We start from the raw sequence: 19,164 nt of genomic DNA, 5'->3' as shown, positions 1-19,164 counted from the left end.
GTTGCTGTCAACAGCCAGAGCAATATTTCATTGTATTGTATTATATTGTATTGTATGGGCACAGCAGGCTCAGGCTGACATCAAGATATACTTTATCTGTCAAAAGCTGAGAGACCATTCTATGCACTTGGCTTGTGCCCCCGGCCCCGCTTCTCCCTCCCTCCCTCCCTCCCATCCAATCCTAATCAGGTGCCATTTCACAGACACTATACTGCAGTCTCAGGCCCAGAGTGCTATAGCACCCACACTTAAACAGTGCCCTGCCCGGCCCTATACGTGTGGCTGGGTGAAGGGGATTACATGCACCCCCTGTGGTAGACAAACTTTAATGTCTCATTAGTGGCACTGTAATGAGGATGAACCTCTCAGAGTAGATAACACCTTCTCAGACTCACAAACCAGACTTCAAACACAGATTGCCTTACTTACAGCATGGCCCAATACTCTGTGATCTGTCATTTTTGAGCTACAGTTCCACAATTAATTTGTGTGTGTGTGTGTGTGTGTGTGTGTGTGTGTGTGTGTGTGTGTGTGTGTGTGTGTGTGTGTGTGTGTGTGTGTGTGTGTGTCTGTGTGTGTGTGTGTGTAATTAAAATACATTATGTACAGTAGTCTACTGTTGACAAAAGTTTAATTCAATAAAAATATGTATTTAAAAAAAAAAGCTGTGGCCACCCAAAATCATCATATTTAAACTGGGAACAACCCACTTTAATAAGCATTTTTGGCCAAAGTTTCAATAGTTGTTATAGTATAGTTTGTTGATTACTTTTGATGCATGTTCTTTTCTTTTTTTAAGGTATTAAAAGGTCTTAAAAATCCTTAAATTGTCATCTGGGGAACCCCCAAAATCAACCCATGTACAGGTTAACCATTGCTGTATTCTATATGTAGTTATTTCAGTGCATGAATATTCCTATGACTGTGACCTCTGAGTGATACTACCTATTGTTTTAATTCATATGTTTGTTATTTCTGCATTGCTGAGCTCAGCTCTGAGACACTCTAATGAAGTAAAACTCCACTCATGCTGGAAAAACTATTCTATTCTTTGCAAATTGGGAATTGTATTCTAAACACTATCCCCTGATAAGGGCCCTTATCTGCAGAATAGGATACATTTCCCCCTAAAACGTCTTGTATTATTGTCCAGACAACAGAGGCTACTGGTCACAGCAGGATATTCATTACATCCAATGCAGCACCAGTCAGTTCCTTGTAGCATAATTGCCTAAGTCATTAGTCTTATTTTTTGCTAAATTCACATCTCTGCCTAACTATACTCTCCTAACACTGCTGCTTCATTGTGCCATATTGCCGAAGCTATGTCCTCAGCCTATGCTTATTACATTCCAAAATCACGTTCTGCCCAAATCAATTTAAATCAACTTTTTGACTTAGGCAGAAATATTTTTTGTCTTACGTCGTATGGCTGCCCCCCCACACACACACACGTTGGAATTAATCACTGCCCCTCCTTCTATCATTACTGTCAGTCTGTCTGTCCATTTTTTAACCCCAGTGTAATTAGCCCTAATTATTAGCTTATTAACTAAAACCATGCTGTATAGCAGCCCCTCAGACCTGTGAGACAATATGGTATCATCATGTGTCTGTCTTTGAACGTCTGACTCATGCCCAACCCATGCCAATCTGGTCCTGGTCTGACAACGTTTGATTTGTTTAATTAGATAGTGTGAACTGGTTAGACTCAGACATTAGATCAGGGGTCTTCAACGTTGTTCAGACCAAGGACCCCTTAGCTGAGAGATAGATGATGCAGGGACCCCCACCACCACCACCACATATTGTATCAAATTGTGTTGCAGATTAAAAAAATTATAGATTTCATAACTTCACTGACTACCAGTGTTGTGTGTAAATTAAATTCATGTTTTTGTTCATTTCAGATTCCACTTAAACTAATACTTTGACCTTTGACTCTGTACTTGGTTTGCTCCTTTTCCCTCTGCACGCTTTGCCGCACTGCAAGGCGTTGTGAACTTATAGAGCTTCTATTTTTGTCTAAGATGGATGCTAGGGTTATAAGTGGTTAATGTAATGTACGCTATAGCAACTGAGGACCCCCCTAGGGTTCCCGGACCCCCTGTTGAAGATGCCTGCATTGTATTGTTTGGAGCACAAATCATGATACAATTCTCAACCCGGTGAATGCTAACACATCGTTTTAGTCTTAGTGAAGGATTATTTCCCTAAATGTGATTGATAAGGGAAAAATGCATTCATTCAATTTACCCATTACTTTACAGGTTGTTTCGTTTGTACTCAAGTCCCATACAAATTCAATGGCTCTATGGACTTCAGTCTTGAAATATGAGATGTCTCAAAATTCAGAATTTGCTTGCTCTATGCTCTTGATGCTAGTCCTGAGACTTGATAGAAATTCAAAAGGATCTGCTGCTTTGAAGATAAGCACTGTAGCTCTGCCATAAACAATGATTGTGCTTTTTCTTTCCTGTGGCGTGATTTATTTAAAGTATTATGCTGTAAGGATTTGGGCTGGCTTTTCCTGGCAGGGCCGGCTGTGTATGTATCCCCCCTTCTTCTCGTGTGTAGTTTATTACTGGCTACTTGAGATTTAGGAATATGCTCACAGGAACCACCACAGCCCCTTTGCCCAACCACCAAGTTATTATGGCTCTTGAATTTAACCTTTGTATTGTTTTTGTAATAAACCACTTCACAAACACTGTAAGTGATTTTACATTGTGTACTTCATATCTCTGCAAGTAAATGGCAAAGACAAAATAAGTTTTAAAGTTCTCATGATAGTCCATGAGATTGAGAAATCACATTTTGATTTCAGAAATGAGGAAGGCTTTCATGTCTTATAAATTGTAATATTTGTATTAGTTGCACAGGCTTACCGAACTAGCATGGCAGTGGAAATTACGTGTACAATAGCAGTCTTGTGCACGCGCGTACACACACACACACACACACACACACACACACACACACACACACACACACACACACACACACACACACACACACACACACACACACACACACACACACACACACACACACACACACACACACACACACACACACACACACACACACACACACACACACACACATATGCTTCCTTTGATAAAATTCTGTTATAAAAGCAGAAATTCTATGGTGGCGTCCTTTAAGACAATATGTGTGTAAAATGGCAAGTTATTTATAGTGAGTGTGCCATTTCAACTTAAAAAAATAAACACAAGTAACTTTGAACTGGTACGATAGGGAACATGTATTACTTTGGTAATGGCTGAGTCCGTATGGATCAAAAGGGCCCAGTCGATGAAACCAACTGCCTCAAATAAGCATCCTTTTAAAACCTGAAGTTAGGTACTGTTGACAATTTTTATTTAATGGAAATATATCCATCATGTATTCAATAGTTATTTCAGATGCATGAATATTCCTATATCTGTGACCTCTGAGCAATATGCATACCAATTGTTTTCATTCATGTCTGTTATTTTGCATTGTTGAGCCCCGACATTAAATAATGTAATGTAAAACTCCATTAGAGCACTTTGGAAACCTTGTATTTGTCAAATGTGCTATATAAAGTGTATTGGATTGGATAATTACTTGACAAAACAATATTTTTAATTGGTTCAAAGAGGAATTTTGGAATTGTACAAGCAATCCTTGTGGAATGCCTCATAGTGGAACGATGTAAACAATCCTAATTTTGTTACAAAGCCTTGCAACAAAGGTTGCACAATAGCATTTTGTAATAGCATTTTCAAACTCCGTATGTAATAAGTGTTCCGCTGTACTAGGGCAAACTAGTTAAGCGTATGCCTCTGATTGTATTCCAAGAGGGGGTACGAATCGTTTGAACGTCCAGAGGCCAGGATACAGCTGCCTATGACTAATTTCAAACTCCCCTTCTAGGCCGAGGCAACCCATTTCACATGTAACAACACATCACCAGGCATCTGTTTCCTGTTTTCATTCTTTGAGTTATCTTATTTTCCTTATTTCCCCCTCACCTGTTGCTGGCCACGTTCCTTCCATCATGTTTATGAATTGATATGTCCATCTGAGGTTGGCGAGCAACGATACATTCATGAGTGTCTTCAAACATATCGTTAGCCTATTGAGCTAGCTATTTAAGTGACATATGTTGTTTTATGTATATATACTTTTATTGCTCCTAGTGATTTTTTGTATGTCTTTACATGTTGACCACAAAACAAGCCCTCATGGCTTTTTCTCCTTTTAGAATTATTGTTATCGCACTGGGGTACTTTTTACAAACCACCAAGTATTCAATCAATCGATCAATAAAACATATTAATCCAAAATGTTTAATGGATAGTTTACCCTTATATTAATATGATGAAGCATAATCAAGTTAACAGAACAATTTTCTGAACGTGGTAGAAAACAATTCAACATTTTAGATTTTATTGAGACAACAACAATACAATTTGAACATATTCTGTATGAAAAACTCATTTGTCTTATTTTATACTTTGCCATGACAGTACTTTGCCATGAGTAAATACATCAGCGGTGTAACGTTTCGTAGTTTAAGAATTGTAATAGCTAAGTAGTTTCTCATCGGTGGGTTTCAGAATCTTCTTCTCCGTCATGTTGACGACCCAGCCCGGACGGAGGCCAAAGAAGATTTGTCTGACATCCTTCCTCGTGGCGAGCAAGTGATACAGTTCATCCTTTGAAATGTCTGGTAAAGTGTATCCGTACTTCTGTGCCAGGGCGAGCCGGGCCTGCTGGATCTCCTCCGGGTCTGCCAGGTAACCCCGATTGGCAGCGTCTCTGTAGTACGGGACCATGTCTTCCCCCGGGTACATTCGCTTTGGAATGGGCTTACCTTGTAGGAAGAATGGGACGGGTTTGATAAGAACCGCTGAAAAAAAAGAAGGGAAAAAAAGAAATTATATATATATATATATATATATATATATATATATATATATATATATATATATATATATATATATACACACACACACACACACACACGGTTTCCTAAACAATTAGCACAATTATGATGTTTTGGTATAGCCATACAGCCGACCAGTTGAATAAATTGCATATTGACTCTTTAGCCTTTGCTTTTCATGAAATCGCTATATTAGGGAAGATTAAACAAGTATTCTATTGCTAGTTTAGTAGTTTGACCACTTCAAATACTAAATACTTAAAATAACTGAAAATTATTCTACAGGCTTACAAGACGTCGTAGCGGGATGCCTTGTAAGCTTGTTGAACGGTATTTTTTAGTGCGTGACATTCTATAGGCCATGCTGTCTTCTATGGAATCCAATTGACTGAGAACTTCCATGGAATATTTCAAAATGAGTTGAAATAGCAACAAAATACAACTATTCAATATGAAAAAGTATGGAATGCATGAGTCTGTGTGTCATTGTTTACCAAGACTAATAGGATCATAGAAGCCAGTGGTGACGACGCCTCCATTTCTCTCAATAGCAGCGATGGCTCCTTCAGACGCTCGCTGAACCTCGATGTTGATTTTTGCTGCAAAAATGTCCGCACCCTGGTACAAAAAACAAGAAAGCAAAACACAGGCACAGAATTATTAAGTCAAACATCATCTGCAATAGAAAAGTTGGTCAGAAAGCTGAGAACATTGTTATGTGGCGCCACCTACTGGACTAGTACACTACACATTCTAGATTAAAAAACCACTGGACTGATTTGTTGTTATATATTCCTGCTGTTAATCACTGGGATTCTTTTTTCTTTTCTTCCAAAAAGAAACGAAGGAATATTGAAATTGCATAGGTGTAGACTACTGAACAAGTGCAAAGAAAAGGAGCAACGGTTGCATGCTAAAATCCTCAGAGTTTACATAGTTAAATCTAATATTTTATACGTACAATTGCAGATCTACAAGTCCTGTTGTGTAACAAGCGTCTAAGTGTTGCTGTACCGGTGGCGAAAATAAAAGAAGCGCTGTCTAGCCTAAAATGATATTCTATGTGAAGGTAAAGGAGCTTTATATGCCTATTTTCAGTGTTGTGTAGCCGATTATTTCCTGTCAGCTCATTTACCAAAGACACATTTCCTGTGACTTCGAAAACATAGTTTATCGCAATAAAAAAAATTGTGTTGGCATGGAAACCTGGTTTCCACTTTAAGTGTAAACTACAATGTCAGCCCGCCTACTCCAAAACTGTATCCAGCCATTTCCACACGTACATGGATGCATTGCACACAGACCTTTTTAATATGATTATGGCAAATAATCACAGAATGTCACTGCACTGAGAGACATGTAGCTGCTATATACTCCCGCAGCTGCTCTATACATCTCCTTACAACAGTGGTTTACCAGATTTTGCCGTTTGTGCTGCTAAATAACAGCATAAAACCGCCATTAACCTTTTCATGTCACGCACCCCCTAGAAGGCGTTTGCGCACCACAAGGGGTGCACGCACTACAGTTTGGGAACCCCTGGGCTAGATCATGAATAAAATAAAAATGATACCCCTATTCCCTCATCGTTGAGGGTGGGCGTCCCCTGTCCCTTTACAATATGTAATATATACTATATGAGATGTAATAGGATCAGCTTAGTTCAGTCAGTTACCTCATCAACAAGTTGCACTCCGAAGTCCCTCTTCAGAGGCTGAATAGTCACTCCTCTGGCATTGACCAGCTGCGTCAGGTCAATGGGCTGCGTAGGGTCAACCCTTCCCAGGTCAATTAGGTACTGCAGCCGTTTCAACGACAGGGGCGGGTACTGTGCACGGTGGCTGAGGAAAAGCAAAGTATCAAATCAGCAACAATGACTTGGCGTCTAATTTCAGTTGAAGACTTAAACTTTAGTTTACAGACTTGAACGGTAGCTTTTTGTACTATTTGAAAATCAGGATCCACAGTATCGGATCCAGTCCGGGTTTTCGTCCTAATAACAATAGCAAAATCAACAGGAAGTTGACCTATTTTATTATTTATTATTTTTTAGGGTTTGTGACATCCTATATTGTCTGAATCAGCGTTTGTTTACAGGCTAAAAAAGTGTCTTTGAGAGCTGTTTTACTGTACAAGTCAATGAGGAGCATATTTTGAATGATCAATTTCTACTCAATGGAGCAATTATTTTAGATTTCTTGCCCATCTTTGGAGTTTCATCACGGCAAGGTAACTACACAACCCCGAACTTCTACCAAAGTGTTCTTGCCCTGTAAGAAATTAAGACAAAATCTCACCTGTGACCTTTGTTGTATTCATATTTGGGGATGACCAGATAGAACGGAGTCTGGCCACCCTCGAATCCCAGGCGGGGGCGGTTGCCTCTCTGTCGCTGACCTTTGTGACCCCGTCCGCTTCTGTTCCCACCGTACTGACCCCTGCCTCGCTTTTTCTCCTGGAATTATGATTAAACATCAACGTTATTACAATGTAGGAATAGATCTCACTACTTTTAGATTCAAATTCAAAAGTAGCAATAGTAGCAGATCTACAAGCTCAAAAGCATCACTTCGAGCTGCATTTTCCAGATTGTGCTACTTTTGATGCTTTTGTGTGACACTGGCTGTAGTATAATAAAGAATAGGGCGTTCATGCGTTTATGAAAAAACACAAAAGGTTAAAATACAGAGATACGGTTTCTGCCCGACAGCAACGATATGTGATCTGATTTATGTGAGGGCAGGCAGTAAGATATTGCTAAGCGTGTCCCCAAAACCCATTTGAGGTCGGAGACTGAGTGGAGGAACCTCAGGGCCCAGCAGAGCCACACATCCTACTGTTCAGGCGCCCACTGCCTTAGCCTGGCTAATAAGCCAGTCTGGCTTATTAGCCAACCCTGCCAACCCTCCTGCGTTTTGCAGGAGACTCCTTTTATTTGACAATTTCTCCTGGGGTTAGGGGATTTCAACCTTTTTGCGTGGTCTACCCGGTCAAACTTCTCTCTCATCAATGAGAGAGTGGGAATGTTACTATTATACAGTGTACACATACACTTTAAATTGTAATTTGAATGCAATTATAAAGAGAGTCATGACATTAGTTATTATTAAAGATGGCTCTTTCATTGCTTCAGTCAAATCAAATTCTGTGGGCCTACTTCTGCTGTACTTTTAGGTTTGTATGGATCCTGTTAGTAAAGCAGTATGATCAAACTCCCCAAATCCACCAGAATACTGGAAATTACTTTGCTACAAATTTTCGGGGGAGGGGGGAGACCCCCAGGCCCCAACTCCAAATTAACTTTTTATTTGAACATTGAGTTTATAGATCAGCTCTTTTCACGCGAAAAGGCTAACATTAGCAGCACAGTCCATTTCATGCTGAATGGATCATGTGGGACATTTTCAGACTTACATATTTTTTGGACCCGGGTTCAGGCCGCAGGTTATTTAACGCTATGCGAGGCAGGTTCTGCAAAATCTCCAGAGCTTTGCCACCAGGTTTCTTGGTCAAAGACATGCTGTTTCGTCTGAATTCCTCTGTCTTCACTCACATGTCAAATGTCTCTGGAAAAACAAACCAAGGGCACCACGGTCACGTGATTTCCGTGTACGGATGTGATGCAAATTGACTGGCTGGCGGATCACTTCAAAGTAAAAGAATACAGTTTACTCTTATGAGATCGTGGTTCCTGCGGCGCCTTGCCATTTTGTACGCTAAAACAACGATCACGTCATAATCCCGTAATGATTATGGGGTATTTTATGAGATTATGAGGTCACGCGATGAGTCAACTATCCATATTAGGTATACCGTGTTGTCCTTTTATCAGATTTATGATTATGAATAATGAAAATGCTATTATCTATCAGCCAGATCCATATTTTGAGTTCTAAATATTGGTCCCAACAATCCAACTTCCGTCCATGATGTCACAGCGTGGCTGGCAACAGTAGAATTTTAGATGGTAACTGCATGGCTGTTTTTGGAATGGATGGCAATGTATCATGTAAGACATGTATTAATAAATCTATTGTTTTTATTAGAGCCATTAGTCAAACATTTTAATTATCCATCCAACTGGATGGAATTATAAGGACAAACAATCCAATTGACTGTCTCGTTACGCCTTAGTGACGATCATGAATGCATGTTATTGTTCTCAATGGGTTTTTTTTAGCACTTTTTGTCAAGTTAATAGCCCTATATACTCATAGATACCCTTAATATTTCATTTAATTGTCATAAGTAATGTATGCTACTGCTACGTTTAAGTTATGCCCGTAGAGTTATTAAGAACGAAGGTTATGTTTCGCTGACTGTCAAGCTTGCTTAAGCGTTGAAGATTTGATGTCGGTAAACCTGTCTGACTGACAGGTCAATGAGCCAATGTTCGCTCAGCAAAACGCCCCGATATCAGTGTTGCCAAGTCTGCTAATTATACGCGACTTTGCGCTTATTTGTTTATGTAAAGTTCTCAAACGTTTTCATGTCAAGGACGCGGACGGCGGACCCCTTCAAATTAAACTACTTGGCCACAGATGACAGATCTGAAAATATTTTGTTCCAGGGACCAGGCACGTGCAGAAGGGGGGGCTTTGGGCACTTGTAATACAGGTGTGACCCAGCCAACTCTCTAGCATAATGGTCTAATCAGTAGACTATGGATTCTGCTGCTGCCCTGTTTTTTTTGTTGCAGATAAAGTATAGTGTTAGACCACTACAGAGGGGTGCTGTCAAGTTGCCGTGTCAAGCGTTGCGAAGTTCGTTTAAGCCGACTCAGCCCCGTCCCCCAAGTTAATGCCAACACTGAGTAATATTTTATTTCCCACCATGGAGATGGAGTAACCTCTCGTCAGTGTCATCAGACTATCCACCTCTGAGGATAGTCTGGCAAGACGGGCAGTGTCGGTAGTGGTGGGGCGTTACCATGTCTAGAGACGGACGTAGTATTCACGTGTGCCAGCCTCCCTCTGGCACCCCTGTGGTTTCACCCCTGCGCCATTAGCATGAGTGCCTGGTGCTGGCAGTCTGGTGCAACGCACAGGGCCTGACCTGGTGAGAGCAGGAGGGGCCTGGACAGGAGTCAACCCACAGAGCCTAGTCCTTCCATGCGCCAGAATGGTACCTCCCAGTCCCGGCAGAGTAGTTCAGGAGGAACGGATTGTGTGGCCCTGGTTTTTCCGTAATGGGACTGATCGAGGGTAGCTACTGGGACGTAAGTCGGGATTTGATCACCCCGGCTGGGTCACCTGAGTGAGGGGTATGATGTTGGGAGACCCGAAACCCTGATGACCTTGGGATACATCACTGCGGATACGTCCCAGGTGCATCCATGTATGTATGTATTTTGTCATTGATTTTACAATAAATCACACACGTCACACACGTCCAGTGGAGCCCCGCAGTAACCCTTGACAAACTGCACACCTTATTAGTAACTTGATAATGATATTGATGAAATACATCAAGACTTTTAGGAACAGGTCTGGCTATATGAGACAGCCGGCTCAGGAGGTAGAGCAGGTCGTCCAATGGTCCCTGGGTCTGTGGTTTGAGCGGCGGTTCGAGTTTGGCATCATCTCTCTTATCATGACATGATGACTCGCTGTACGGCTGTAGTGTGCGTGTGTGTGTGCGCTGCTGTCCTAAATAACTCATTTTTAGGGGTTAGACTCGAGCATTGTAATTTTGTATTTATTTTATAATCTAAAATAATAATAAACATTCGCCCCTCCTGGGGTCAAGTTCAAACTACGCCCATGAGTCTTAGTTCTTTTTCTGGTTTTATCCTCATAGCAGATTTTATATTGACCTGTACTTTTCTTTGAAAAACATTTCTACAAAAACTGTTAATAATACTAATACAATGTTCAATCAATCGAAAGTCAAGAGCTGAGTATGTGGCCTATCGCCTGTCGCTTATTTTGGGCTTGTTTTGATAGAACCTGGCAACACTGCCCGTTATTCAGTCATGTTGCAAACGTGGGCAGGACTTCTAAAGTGTCACTGTCGAGTGTCGACCGCTACTACGGTTGCGTGCCGTGCAAGTGGGGGTAACAAATGTGTTTATTTTCAACAGAATTCAACTTCCAAAAGACTGATCATTATTAACAGTCGCCACCGAAACAGTCATGTATTAATTTTCTTTTGTGTGCTTTTCTTTTAAAGCCTTCATTCTTCTTGATCCCTTTTTGCATGGAACAGCAACCAAGCCAAGGGCGATAGAAAGTGACAGTTGGTTTGTGAGTGTGACTGACATTGTGTCAGGAGGAATAACGTTTGTATTGAACAGTATTATTGTGTTGTTATTTTACATGTCAGCTGCCTGAGCGCTGTGCTGTATGTGTGGCAACAATATGTCAGTGCCCCTACCTGCCATCGTGCCTGCCGCGCGGAAAGCCACTGCAGCGGTGAGTTGAGTGCCAAAACACACTAAAACAACAGAACTACAGTGGTGATCGACACATTAGATTTAGCTGTAAAGTTAGAGCTTTACAATAACTGTTTATTACAATAACAAATAGCTTATTGCCTATAGCCCCTTTCGGAACCCTCTAGCTTTTCTGAATTAGCTTATTCCACCCTCCTATAGGATGCAGATTTACAGACTCTCTGTTCACGGAGATCTGGTCGGTCGCTTGAGCGTTGGTGAGATGTTTCAAAGATGCATAATGTTTTTATAATCGTCATGGGGGCCCGCCCCTCCTCTCCATTATAAACAGAAGAGCATGTTTAAAATGCCATGGTTGCACTGAGTCATCTGGTAGGCTAACTCCTTTTCATTGTGAACAAGTAGACTAAGCAGAGTACAGTACTACTACTACTACTCAGTAGGCTACTGTACTCTGCTTAGGCTTTCACCTGCCAGGTAGGGTATGCATACAGTAGGCCCTACTGTATGCATACCCTACCTGGCAGGTGAAAACAAGATTAGCATTTGATTGCCTGATCTGCATGTGTACAAGGGGACAGGCAACGCGGCCCACCCCACCACAGACAGTGAAGACAAGAGGTGTTAAGGTGCCAGACTTGGATGGTTAGAATGGCTTGATTACATACAAAGACGAGAATTGCGCCAACAGGTGCGGCACGACCTGGAACTGTACAAACGGGACGAACCGACTATAGGCGAATATACTATTCAGGTCTATCTATTCTAGACTATTCAATTCCTCATTGGGGCTCGAGCTGGAATTTTGGAAAGGAGAGGAAGGAAGGTTAGCCGCAGAAAGACAGAATACATGTGTGTGAATGAGAGGAAGTGGAACAGTAGGTTACAGGGAGTAGATGTGAAGAAGGTGGAAGGGTCAAGATTTCAGAGAAATGGAGAGTGTGGAAAAGAGGTGAAATGGCAGATAGGCCAGACTGAGATGGTTTGGACACGTACAGAGGAGGGATAGTGAGTATATCGGTAGAAGGATGTTGAGGTTGGTACTGCCAGGCAGGAGGCCTAGAGGAAGTCCAAAGTGAAGATTTATGGATGTAGTGAAAGAGGACATGAAGTTAGTTGGTATGAGAGAAGAGGAGGCAGAGGACAGGGTGAGATCAGATGGAGGCAGATGATTTGCTGTGGCGACCCGTGAAGGGAAAAGGCGAAATCGCCAAGCCATGCTGGCTTGTGTTGTGGTGGAAATTCTTTGTCATTTTTGCATACATTTAAATGACTAGACAGACACATAGAGAGCTATCCCTGAATGACCATTTACAGGTTATAGGAGGTCCTTGAAAATAAAATGTTTGAGAACGTCGTAAATCAGTGTCATACTGTACATATTCTGAAGAAATCCTGGAGACAGAATGACATTCAGTAACTAAAATGAGAAGAACAATATAATGGTGTGTAAAAACAATGTTGCCATCATGGATGAGGACAGTCGGACATATTGATGACCTCTGACCTACTGTCACATACTTTATCTGTAGATACAGTATATACATATCTTATTTGTTTTATTTAATCAGTTTCTATCTTTTTCCCTTCTGCTCTCACTCTACCTCTTTCCTGTCACAAAATACTACACCATTTTTTTTGTTTCTGACCTTTATTATTATTCTCTAAAACAGGTGATATTCCTCCATGGTCTCGGTGACTCTGGGTATGTTTGCTCCTCCTCATCTTTACAAATAATCCTTAAAATCATTCATAATTAAACAAGGATTTAATTAGTTTTAATTTTGTTTGAATCCTAGCTTTGGCTGGGCAGATGCTTTTGCCGGCATCAGGTTACCACATGTGAAATACATCTGTCCACATGCGTAAGTATCAGCAATTGGTGTCTGTAGGCCCTATATATTATTATGCATTTTGCAATGAAATCTCATCTGCTGTTACAGAAGTGATCAAACTGTAATTTTCTTTTCCTTCCATGGATTACACAGTCCGAAGATGCCTGTGTCCATTAATATGAGAATGTCCATGCCTTCTTGGTAAGAACCTTGGTTTATGTTTAACTTCTGCAAGCAAGGTTGAGGGGTTTGCATTAGTAGGATACTCACACATTTGTTTTGAATATTTCACAGGTTTGACATATATTCACTGAACTCAGAAGTAGACGAAGACGAGATTGGCATTAAAAGGGCATCAGAGAACAGTATGTGTGTAAGATTTATAGAACTGTTATGATTTTTCTGAATGCAGGTCAAGTTATATACATAACTTGTCTAATTTTAAAAGTGACATTTCATCTCTTCACACAGTCAAAGCCATGATAGACCAAGAGGTGAAGAATGGAATACCCTCGCACAGAATACTGCTAGGTGGATTTTCACAGGTAATGCATTGCATGTAGGTTAGACATTTTCATTGCAAGCTTTCGGTCTATTGACCTTCTTCAGACATGAAGAGGGCGCTAGCTCCATTCAGTCTGTCCCAACAGCCAGGAATCTTGGTGTTGTCCTGGACAGTCAGCTCTCGTTCAAAACTCACATCACAGCTGTCACTCGATCCTGTAGGTTCACACTCTATAACATACGACGAATTAGACCGTTCCTCACCCAGGAATCAGCCCAGCTCCTAATCCAGACAACAGTCTTGTCAAAACTTGACTATTGTAACTCCCTCCTTACTGGCCTACCAGCATGTGCACTTAAGCCTCTCCAGCTGATCCAAAATGCTGCAGCTCGCTTGGTCTTCAACCAGCCAAAATTCTCACATGTCTCCCCCCTGCTCCGCTCCCTCCACTGGCTCCCGGTCGCTGCCCGCACAGAATACAAAACTCTGATGCTGGCATTCAAAGCAACCAAAGGTATGGCTCCCCCATATCTTGCAAGTATGATCGAACCCTACAAACCCTCCCGCTCACTCAGATCAGCCAACGCAGGGAAGCTGGAAGTACCCTCACTAAAAACGCCGGGACAACACTCCACACGTCCCAAACTCTTCTCCCTTCTGGCTCCAAAACTGTGGAATGCACTTCCCATTGCAGTCAGAACTGCAGCATCACTCCCAATCTTCCGCCGTAGTCTGAAAACCCACCTTTTCAGACTCCATCATGGCCCATAGCACTTACCCCACCCCCTTAGATAGCAATTCTGTAGACTTAGATAGCATTTGATACAGACTTATAGCATGTTATGTAGACAGCATAAGTGCATTGTATGTAGTCATAGCACGTCATAGTACATATGTGTAGCATAGTAGTATAGATGTATAGCTTATATGTATAGTTTCATTATAGATATTCCACTGTTACTTTCTTAGCTTACGCATGTTTCATGATAAATGTCTTTATGTGATGTATTCCCATGCTTTTTTGTTCTTGCTTAATGTAAGTCGCTCTGGATTAAGAGTGTCTGCTAAATGCCTAAATTGTAAAATTGTAAATTCACTGACAATGTGGACGAGCAAATCGGTATTTTTGTCCTACACAAAGATCCCATTGACAATGAATGGAGAATTTTACGTAGTGTCTGAGCAAATGGGCTTAGTTTCTATTTTTGTCCACACAAACCTTAAATTCCAAATGACAATGAATGGAGAAATTTACGCCATAGTGTCTGAGCAAATAGGCAGTGTCTATTTTACGTCATGATGATGTACGATGATAAGAGCCCCTCACTTCACACGGGTGTGATTTTTTTTCTTCATTTCTAAACATTTGTGACTTCAGCACCTCACCTAAATGTATTAGATGGGCGGTGGCTTTTTTTTCACATTTTAGAAGAATCTTCCATAAAACCCAGATAAAGGCAAAGGTTAAAGCCTCAATCTGCAATGTCTTCAACTGGCTGATTACATGTAGTAGACTACGTAGAACAGCAATAACATAGCTTTTGTGTGGTGGGACTCCTTTCACACTGTTTCACAAACAGATTAGGACTGACAAAAGATTTCAGTCATGAGATTTTATTTTGCTTCATTCCATGTAATCGACACCAGTACCTATATGAAATGGGGGGGAGTGTACAGTATATGTATTTTATTTGCAAGTGTTTGCTTGTCTATGCAGGGTGGTGCGCTGTCTCTGTACACGGCTCTGACCACTCACCAGAAGGTGGCAGGCGTGGTGGGTCTGAGCTGCTGGCTCCCTCTCAGGAAATCCTTCCCACAGGTACGGTGGCGTGGGGGGGGGGGGGGTGTTTTAAGCAGCCTGGTATGTGCCAGTTGCTCTTTACAATCATGTTTTAATACCAACCAGAGAGATCTCAGTGACTTGTGAAATTGGTATAGGCCTCACTGTAAAATGATCAGGGTTTCCCTGATCAAGGTTTAATCTATAATAATCCAATGATGATAATCCCTAATCGTTTCTATTCTCAGGCATGTGCCAACGGTGTTAACAGAGACATGCACCTCCTGCAATGCCACGGAGACGCCGACCCCCTGGTTCCCCTTTTCTACGGCACTCAGACCAACGACAAGATGAAGAGCCTCATCAATCCGGAAAATGTCTCCTTCAAGAAGTACCGGGGACTGGCTCACAATGCCTGCGCAGAGGTCTGTAAAAACAAGTCTTGAGTCTAATAAAGCCCTGTTGACTACACCAAATAAGACCTCAACCCTGATTTATACTTGGTGCCATTGTGCTCAGTAGCTCACAACACGTGCTTGTAGACCTGCTATTAACCGCAGGCAACGCCAGTTTGCAACTAAGTATAACTCAGGCTTAAGTGGTGTGAACTGCCCTGCAAATGTGCTAACAAATAATGATCATTATTAATTATTAGTGCTATAATAGGAAAGGTATATTGACTGAAAGATTGACACATATTGTAAACGATAGCAAAAGCTGTGCAAAAGTGACCTTTTAAAAGTACCATAATTCCAAAAAGCTTCACATTTCCTTTTGGCCCAAGAGGAAAGGCTGTGCGGGTAACCGAACACAGTGGAGTTCATATCATATCATATGTTTAGGGCTCATCCTCGTGACCAAGAGTTCAAAACATTTAATAATCCCTATCTAATCAGATCATATTTTGAAATCCTACGATATATTTTGTGATCCTGGATCAAACAATCCAGCCACATTTTTGTCCCAGTACTTCAAAGAAATTCAGGATAATTAGGATCGTCTTGATCCATTTCACAATGACCAGATCCTGAATGTCAGTGTTTTCATACTGGGATTAGGATATGAAGAGGAACATAGAAAGGCAGTATAGACAATTAGAGGCATTCCTTAACCACTTAAACCCTGAATATTTGCTTGTATGACAACAAAAAAAAACACAGTTACACAGTATGATTTTGAGGGACCATGGAAGTGCTCAGCAAGTTGCATGGCAATGCATGACTCATTACATTCAGAGGTGTTTGAACAATGCTTTGTACTGCAGATGTATGAAATATTCTGCACAAATACAGTACATATTTAACCTCTAGCACATCTATCTATCCACAGGAAATATTGGATATCAAGAAATTCATAGAAAAACTTCTTCCCCCCATCACTGAGAACCTGTGAGTTGCTGTGCACCTATACAGGACCACCATTAGTTCTTTCTAGGAACGCCTCGACTCCAGTGACGCTCCATAGACCTGCAGTGTGGAACCACAGACCGACCTCACCTTGACTTGAATCCATAAACTTCGCTGCTACTGATACACAGGGCTATCTCGGGCCACGGACTGGCCCGGAAGAGGCATGACTGAAATTACACTGTAACAATTGTCAGTGTTACTTTAGAGCAGGGGTTCTCAACCTGTGGATCGGGACCCCTGACATGATTTTGGGGGGGTCCTCAGGTGACAGTGAAGTGACAATTTGAGGACTTTTATTTAAGACCTTTTTAATACCTGAAAAAAGAGAAGAAACAAATACCATTATGTCAATCAATCTATGGAACCGAGTCCAAACAAAATGGCATGCCTCAACAAGTGCTTGTTATGGTGGGGGGGTCCCTGTTCAAATATGATTATTTTAGGGGGTCCTCAGTTCAAATATGATTATTTTGGGGGGTTCCCAGTTCAAACATGATTATTTTGGGAAGTCCTCAGTTCAAATATCTTTGATTGTTTTGGAGGGTTCCCAGTTCAAATATGATTATTTGGGGGGTCCAGGTCGCGGCCTGAAAAGGTTGAGAACCAATGCATTAGTAACGTTAGTTTTCATTTGCTATAGCGGTGTGTTTCTGAGAAAATCCATCTCCTGCAGGAACCCAATTGTATTGGGAAAAACTAGGGCTATAGTTAAGGTTTACAGTATTACCTATGTTGATATCTCACAATAAATTAATTGTTAAGTTATGTTGACTGAAAAGATATTTCATCATTTGCACAGTCTGAAGAGGTACATTATTTCATGACCCATACAAATGGCTTAATATGTAATCGACAGTATATACGTAAGTTAAAACTTGTGTGTTACTGACCAAATTGACCTCTTCTCCTTGAATATTCATGTCACAAATTAGCAAAAGTAACGCAACATTATGTTACATCTGTGCTTTATTTAATTTGTGAGAATTTAAATAGCTATTTCACACAAATTAATCATAAATATACAAATATATCAGTGGTCTTAGTTATTATCAGTTTAATCATACCTGTTTCTTTGTAAATTAAATATCATGACTAACATCACATTATTTATATACACGCAGGCAAGATCTATTTTAAGGTATCAGCCCCATTAGTTGTAAAAACTACATTGTCTTTGAGAAGAGCTTAAAGCACCAGTATTGTTTGAATTCATAGTGACACGGTTCACGGCTGAAGGTGTGGAGTGTAAAAGATCTAATGCCAAGGCACTTTCCTCCTTCTTTAGTTAATATTAAAATTAAGCCTATTGTCTACAAGAGCTCAATATACATTGAGGCTGATGACAAACCTAAACACAGATGCAGTGCTCACAGATGCATGCATTCCCTCATAAATCAATGTAGAAAAGTGCAAAATCAAGCACAAGGGTACATACATGTAACTAATGCTGGACCTAGCATTTGTTCTTTTTTGCTCCTAGCATTTTTTTGCTAAGTAAAGCTAAGGTAAATAAACAGTATAATTACAGCTGGATAACGATTGTTTGCAAGTACTGTTAATTTACCCGTTGATCTCTTCTACACAGATTGAACCGCAAAAGAAACATGAACCCCTTTTTTGTGTCTGGGACGCATGCGCCTTTGAAAAAAAACTAAGTGTGGTGATAAAGTAGCTCTGGTCCAGAGCGGTAACGAGTTCTGTTAGGAGCGGTGCTATATCCCTTGCACTGAAACTTCCACGACCGTGCCACGTCTCCAACTGTAGCCAACTGTAAATATTGAGTAAAGTACTCAATACTGCAATATAGAAATACTCTTACAAGTAAATGTCTGGAATTCAAAATGTACATGAGTAAAAGTACCAAAAGTAAATGTATATAACAATCTTTTGATTGATCTACAAGCTCACATTGTGAGCTTGTAGATCGGCTATTTTCAAATGGCCAACATGAAGTAGTTAATAATTTATGTTTTGTAATAGTGGATTTTGTAATAGTGGAGAAAAAGTACAATATCTGCATCCGAGATGTAGTACTAGTGGAGTACAAGTAAAAGTATTGGAAATTGGAAATATTTCAGTAAAGTAAAAGTACCTAAAAATGTACAGTACTGAGTAAGTACAGTACTTGAGTAAATCATGTATTACTTAGTTACTTTCCACCAATGCAAGATCTGGGAAATATAAATGAACATTGACCAGATCTGTAGAGGGTGCAGTTGAGTAAAAAAACAAAACAAACAAACACAAAATAAATCTGTCTTGGGGACCTAATTCGTTTTTCTGCCCAAAAGGTGTATCATAC

The 19,164-nt window shown here is 40.7% G+C and overlaps 2 protein-coding genes across 4 annotated transcripts; one reads left to right on the top strand and one right to left on the bottom strand.

Annotated features, from left to right (window-relative positions):
• Positions 1 to 4,418: 4,418 nt before the first annotated feature.
• Positions 4,419 to 11,539, bottom strand: mrpl15 (mitochondrial ribosomal protein L15). The gene is made up of 6 exons (XM_080793383.1): positions 11,315 to 11,539; positions 8,354 to 8,505; positions 7,237 to 7,394; positions 6,615 to 6,780; positions 5,434 to 5,557; positions 4,419 to 4,903 (listed from the first exon to the last, which is right to left on the bottom strand). The coding sequence occupies exons 2-6, from the start codon at positions 8,456 to 8,458 to the stop codon at positions 4,566 to 4,568; spliced, it is 891 nt and encodes a 296-aa protein (XP_080649509.1). The 5' UTR covers positions 8,459 to 8,505; positions 11,315 to 11,539; the 3' UTR covers positions 4,419 to 4,565.
• LOC308336131 (acyl-protein thioesterase 1-like) lies at positions 8,932 to 17,627 on the top strand. 3 transcript variants are annotated; one of them, XM_080793386.1, is made up of 10 exons: positions 8,932 to 8,948; positions 11,264 to 11,352; positions 13,007 to 13,038; positions 13,133 to 13,198; positions 13,322 to 13,369; positions 13,463 to 13,533; positions 13,640 to 13,713; positions 15,391 to 15,492; positions 15,702 to 15,878; positions 16,783 to 17,627. In XM_080793386.1, exons 2-10 carry the CDS (start codon positions 11,284 to 11,286, stop codon positions 16,843 to 16,845), a joined length of 702 nt encoding a protein of 233 aa, XP_080649512.1. In that variant the 5' UTR covers positions 8,932 to 8,948; positions 11,264 to 11,283; the 3' UTR covers positions 16,846 to 17,627. The 3 variants fall into 3 exon arrangements, with proteins under 3 accessions (XP_080649512.1, XP_080649511.1, XP_080649510.1); XM_080793385.1 differs by lacking the exon at positions 8,932 to 8,948 and adding an exon at positions 10,953 to 10,995; XM_080793384.1 differs by lacking the exon at positions 8,932 to 8,948 and having other exon boundaries at positions 11,013 to 11,352.
• Positions 17,628 to 19,164: the final 1,537 nt, after the last annotated feature.

Source organism: Protomyctophum bolini, assembly GCF_963924005.1.
Source record: "Protomyctophum bolini genome assembly, chromosome: 21".
Taxonomy (NCBI): domain Eukaryota; kingdom Metazoa; phylum Chordata; class Actinopteri; order Myctophiformes; family Myctophidae; genus Protomyctophum; species Protomyctophum bolini.
Note: the sequence above shows the minus strand (reverse complement) of the source record. Positions and strands in the feature narration are given on the sequence as shown.

What these genes read in the sequence shown, in the direction of transcription:
- mrpl15 (XM_080793383.1), bottom strand. Translation starts at nt 8,458, where the DNA reads ATGTCTTTGACCAAGAAACCTGGTGGCAAAGCTCTGGAGATTTTGCAG. An exon ending in GAGTGCAACTTGTTGATGAG is followed by an intron (nt 5,558 to 6,614) that starts GTAACTGACTGA and finishes TTTTTGTACCAG; the next exon opens with GGTGCGGACATTTTTGCAGC. An exon ending in CTATGATCCTATTAGTCTTG is followed by an intron (nt 4,904 to 5,433) that starts GTAAACAATGAC and finishes CTTTTTTTTCAG; the next exon opens with CGGTTCTTATCAAACCCGTC.
- LOC308336131 (XM_080793386.1), top strand. Translation starts at nt 11,284, where the DNA reads ATGTGTGGCAACAATATGTCAGTGCCCCTACCTGCCATCGTGCCTGCC. An exon ending in AAATACATCTGTCCACATGC is followed by an intron (nt 13,199 to 13,321) that starts GTAAGTATCAGC and finishes TGGATTACACAG; the next exon opens with TCCGAAGATGCCTGTGTCCA. An exon ending in TAAAAGGGCATCAGAGAACA is followed by an intron (nt 13,534 to 13,639) that starts GTATGTGTGTAA and finishes CTCTTCACACAG; the next exon opens with TCAAAGCCATGATAGACCAA.